The 6000-nt window shown below is 48.1% G+C and overlaps 1 protein-coding gene across 1 annotated transcript in view; it reads right to left on the bottom strand.

The window, feature by feature from the left end:
• Positions 1-6000, bottom strand: part of caskin1 (CASK interacting protein 1) — a 92910-nt gene that overhangs the window by 26401 nt on the left and 60509 nt on the right. The window contains 3 exon segments of the mRNA XM_048245307.1: positions 3460-3590; positions 4015-4110; positions 5848-5993. Coding sequence (XP_048101264.1) covers positions 3460-3590; positions 4015-4110; positions 5848-5993 — 373 coding nt within the window.

The following is a 6000-nucleotide window of genomic DNA, read 5'->3' as shown; positions in this document are numbered from 1 at the left end:
GTGGCCATTTTCGTTCAATAGCTAATACACAGTAGCTAAAGCAATACTTACAACTGACTTACAACTGTTGTTTTTGCCGTTATGGTTATCGTTACCGGCGTGGATGGGCCCTAATGGTGACCAGTCCACTCCAATGTATAGGAGGATAGTGTGTCCTTCAGCTTACTGTGGACCATTTCCTCTGTGCTAAAAACTGACAGTATAGTTACTGTACGTTCATTATTGGGGGAGACATCCCTCTAATGCTAATTCAGCCTCCAGCATGTTCTCACTTGTTGGGCTGAGGGCGAATTAGTCTGTGTGTGTGTGTGTGTGTGTGTGAGAGAGAGAGAGAGTGTGTTTGTGTGAGAGAGATATGGAGTAAATGTGAATGTGGGAAAGTGTCTGTGTGAGTGTGTATGTATGTGTGTGTGTGTGTGTGTGTGTGTGTGTGTGTGTGTGTGTGTGTGTGTGTGTGTGTGTGTGTGTGCAAGCTCTTCCTATCACTTTGCTGCTAAAAACAGCCTGAGTTTCGGGTCAGGCCACGTGTGCGTCGTGCTAATTGAAGGAGTACTTCTCATCAAGCAGGTTGGGGAATGGAGTTCTCTACACATCTCACTATGCCCCCTCTCTCTCTGTCTTTCCCTCTCTCTCTCTCCATCTCTCTCTCTCTCTCCACCTCCTCCCTAACACAGATGCCACACAAACACACTGCAGTACACACACACACACACACACACACACACACACACACACACACACACACACACACACACACACACACACACACAAAGCCCTGTAATGTCACATTTACAAACTCCACTAAACCAAATACCTCACCACTCAAACTGTTATGACACTGTCATATCTAATTCACTGTTCCACAGCACACTATGCTACACACAGCACTGACACATACATATGCATATGTGTATGCATGACAGCAAACCTGTTCCCTGTTATCAGAGACAAATAAATGACTGAATGATTGAACTGTTATTGAGGACCAATAAATGAAAAGAATATGCAGCGTAATCAGCTATCTCTCAATACCAGGAGACCAGGAGATGGAGTACAGAGGATCAGGTTGCAAGTGGAAGGGGGGACCCTGCACCCTCACCCCCCCCCCCAACGCTAGGGCTGATGGGTTTTACGAGGTAGTATAAATCGCCTGGAGTACAGGCCCTGCATCATCAGACTCACTCTCACTGCATAAAGATTATGATCATTGTGTGTTTCTTGAGAATGGCACTCCCTCACAGAGGGAGGGAGGGAGAGAGAGAGAAAGAGCGAGAGAGAGAGAGAGAGAGAGAGAGAGAGAGAGAGAAACGTTCATGCCAATAAAGCTTTCTTGAATTGAATTGAATTGAGAGAGATTCAAGTGCAAGATTGCACATCTGCATGTGTGTTTATATATTTCAATACCCATACTACTCCATGCCAACTATTTCTCTTTTCTTTCTGTTTTACAATTTGTTGTATTGTACTGTGCACATCACACTGCTTTGGCAATACTGTACACACACAGTCATGAGAAATAAGGATCCCTGAAACAAGCTGAACTGAGACAGAGCAAGGAAGAGCAGAAAGCAACAGACAGAAATGGGGAGAGGGATGGAGAGGGCAGAGAGAAACAGAGAGTATTCGCTCTCAGTGTGCAGACGACGCTCTGCATGCTACGTTACCGGTCACAGGCGTCTCTCCGCTTGTGTCTCAACCCCCCACCAACGCCACTGGCCACCACTACCAGGCTTTGACCTCATCCCCCACCCAGCCACCCACACTCACTCACACACTCATTCACTCTCACTCACCCACTCACACACACACACACACACACACACACACACACACTCACTCACTCACTCACTCACTCACTCACTCACTCACTCACTCACCCACCTCTCAGCTCCCACTGCCCCCCACCCGGGGTATCTGTGAGTGTAGTTCTATTATGGGCTGCCACGGAGCGCCTAGTGATGGCGTAATCGTTGACACAGCCCACGTCTGTGCCCTCCTGCTCGTGGTAACACGCTCATGTACCTCCCACCTCCTTCTCCGATCGGCTCCCAAAATGGCTCTGTGTGACTCAGGGGTGTTCAGGGCAGCTCATTCAGATGTACAGTATGGGAGTCCTCTGTGTGTGCACACTTATTTATTATTATTATTTACTTATTTATTCATTTTATTGATTAGGGACCATGTACAATTTTTTACATAAATGTTGCCATTTGATGCATTGTACCAGAGTTTTAGCCTAATTTAGGCTAATTTACATCTGCAGTCCCTAGGACGGCACAGTTGTCTCTCTCTGTGGGACTGTGGCGCACGCCTCTGCGCCCAGACTCCTGATTTGTGTCTGCTTAATGACCTCCACGGTGGAGAACGCAGAGGGGGAATTAAATGACTCCCTGGCTGGGATTGCCTTGGGGCGGGAGGAGGCGTGGAGGTGGGTGAGTGGGTGGTGCTGGTGGTGATGGAGGTGGTCTGGGTGGGGTGGTGGGGCTGAGGTGGGGTGTTGTGCTATATACATGGCGCCCTTGGGTGTCTGACAGAATATAAACCCTGCCGACGACCTTGACCTTGCCTTACCGTACACCTCGGTGACGGCTCCGCTGATTTGTTGTCAGCACGCTCTTTCTCTCTGTCACTCTCTCTCTCTCCCTCTCTCCTTCTCTCTCACTCACCTCCCACGCACAGCATTCCGTGGCCCGTGGTGGTGCAAAGTCTGCTGGGACTGACACGCGAGGGGGTACCGTGGGAGCAGAGCGCAGGGCTGCGGATGTTGTTCTTACACTGCATGTTCTGGACGTCTCTGCTCTGCCCACACACTGCCCTGCGTGATGCAAGTGAGCTGACTCCACAGCTACAGTAATGGAGCCAGCAGGAGGCAGTCCTACCATGTCCGCCATTCTAATCATGAGGACCAAATCTGATAAAGAAATACTGTAACCATGGCAGCCAATCCACATCCAGCAGGGTGGTTCATGGCAGACTGAGGGATCATGGGAAGGTCTGTATCTGATTCATGAATATAGTTCCTAGCTGAAAAAAAACTACAATTACAATAGTTCTCTGTATGACATGACAAGCCGTTATTAGCGCAATTCTATTAAATTCTGCTGAATGTTGCTACTGCTATATCCAATCATAACAACCAATCAAACTATTTAACCAGTTCCAAGAAATACCTGGAGTACCACAGCAGCCCGACAAAATGACTCATCATAAAGGTATCCTTCAGCACCTGCACAACAAACAACAACCTGACATTGTGCCTCCCGTCAAGAGCTCTGGGCTATGAAAAGACACCCGCAGACAAAGGCATCTATAAATAGCAGGGCCACGAGCTGTGCTTGAGCCACAGGGAGTAGTGCGCTCCCCCAAGCCCTCGCCACAACCACCCCCACTCCCCCAACCCCCTCGGCACTCCGTTAGGTCAGTGTCTGGGCCACAGAGCGGAGTGGGGGGTCCCCTCACCTGATGATGTCGATGTGTCCGTTCTTGGCGGCGAGGTGCAGGGGGCTGGTACCGTTGGGGTCAGTCGTGTCCCCTTTCTTGGGCTCCAGGAGGGCAGCGCACATGTTACTGCTGAGCAGCAGCTGGACCACCTACAGGGCAAGGCAAACACACACACACACACACACACACACACACACACACACACACGTATACACGCACACACACACACACACACACACACACACACACACACACACACACACACGCACGCGTATACGCACACACACACACACACATACACATACACGCATTAAGGACAGTGGTATGCTTTGCCTGGTGGAATTACAACCACTGAATTACTGTAATTGTGCTATACTAGGTTGTTACAGTATAGCATAATTACATGATATTGTTCAATCATGGTTTGTTCAACTCAACCAATGTTATGTATTACATTGTGCTGTTCTGTCCCTTTTACATGTAACTGGACAACAGTGTCAGCTAAATATCATAACCATAATGAAATGTTGTGTAGATTTTGCTACTTTCTGTTGTGTCCTGGCTCTGACTTACCCCGACTCTGCCAAACTCGCAGGCCAAGTCCAGCGGTGTCTTCCCAGCGTTGTCCACTATACAGGGGTTAGACTGGTGCTGTAACAGCATCTCCGACTGATGAAGGAAGCAGAAATCACTGAGCATTACTCCATGTCCGACGGATACATCACATCCAATAATACTCAGACCATTCAGCCATCTACCCTGACTACAGAACATCCTACAGCATACAGGCAGGGCCTCTCTTTATGACTTCAAAATAACATGCAGTCTTGTATTCCAAATCTCATATTCTTCATCTACAACTTGCACCATCCAAGGTCACTAGGGGCATTCAGAGTTCAGAGAGTTCGGCAAAGATTTTTTTTTCCATGGACTTCAAAGTTTAACCTCGCCTGGTCCACTCTCCCGTTGTATCAAATAAATTATTCTATTTCTATTCGAGATCGCTCAGCTCCCAGACACACCTTAAATGCCACCAGGCCCCTAGATCAAAAGAGCGCTCGCGCACAAGAAAAGGAGCTGAATAGGCCAGCGCAAATCAATAGCTATACATCATTAAAGAGACGACGGGGCCGTGACGTACTGTAAGGGGACGACGCACGGTGACTTTCAGGAGCCACGTCCACATCTGAGAAGAAACTGAGGCGACTGACATTTTCCGGAGGAGCTCAGAGATGCTAGCTTGGGTGGGGGGTGGAGGTGGGGGTGTCTGTCACCTTTCATCCGTCAGGGCGCATGTCCTGGGCCTCGCAAGGGCAGGCCCACAGTGGCAGAGGCAGGCTGCCCAGTGCAGATGGACAGTGCAGCCATGTGTGTCGAGAGGCCAGGCGCCTGAGGCTAACGGAGTTCTTTCCTTATTTCCTCCACTTAGTTTTTCTTGTCCCCCACCTCTCTCTCTCTCTCTCTCTCTCTCTCTCTTAGTCACCCCATTGACTCCCTCGTCCTCTTGCTTCCTCTCTATAATTACTCTCTCTCTTTCTCATCGTCTCGTATAACTCTCTCTTCACCCCTCTATTTCCTTTCCTCTATTTCTCTCTCTCTCCCTCTCCTCTACTCCCTCTCTGTCTCTCTGCAGTGCAGTACTGAGACCTCTTCCATCACAAATCTCTTTCACAGATAAGGGGTTTCAGCCAGACTTCCAGAACATTCAGAGAGCAGCACTTTTCCTTCCTTGTGCAGCCAATGTGAGTAAGCACTTTTTGTTCTGTTTCAAACACTGTGGAAGCTTGGGTAATGGACATGATCATCTGCATTGTGCCCATCGTTTCATTCGCTTTTTTTTAATGATTTTACAACAAATCAGGATGTTTCTTTTCACAATAAATACATATTTCAGAGCCCATTTTAGTTGTTGAGCATCTGTACTTTCGGAGGGGGCATTCTGTCCTCACAGCACAGTAAGGTGTTATATTATAGCAATTCTTTTTTTATGAAGAATCCATCCACACAGTGGCATTAACTCTGGCATTAGTTAATATAATTTATAATGATAATATAATAACTTAAACTGATCAAATGACTAAGGTGTATGTACTGTATGCTTTATGTAGTTGCTATTGAAACAACCATTATTCTCTTGTGCCATTGAGTGTGAACATCCATTATTCTCATGTACCAACAACAGTACACAAACTGTAGTTCATATAGAGTATAGCCTCTGAGTTCATGTCCCTTACATATACTGGTAGTTAATTACTTCCAACATAAATAAACTCTCTCTAACCTATATTCCCCCCAAATACACACAGGTGCAGGTTTAAACTGTGTGCATAACCTAGTGATGCAGAAGCTCCCATTTCTTGTAGCGTCCTTTAAAACGCGGGGCGAGATGGTGACGGGGGTACTCACAACGTCGTAGTGGCCGTGCTGGGCAGCCAGGTGCAGGGGGATCTGGCCCTCGTCTGACTGGCCGTTGACGGAGGATCCAGACTTCAGCAGCATCTTCATGGGCTCCGACTTCCCCTGCCATGCAGCGTAGTGCAGCGGCCGCATGCCTGCAGC

Source organism: Alosa alosa, chromosome 6 (genome assembly GCF_017589495.1).
Source record: "Alosa alosa isolate M-15738 ecotype Scorff River chromosome 6, AALO_Geno_1.1, whole genome shotgun sequence".
Taxonomy (NCBI): domain Eukaryota; kingdom Metazoa; phylum Chordata; class Actinopteri; order Clupeiformes; family Clupeidae; genus Alosa; species Alosa alosa.
This window is presented reverse-complemented; position numbering and strand designations above follow the sequence as displayed.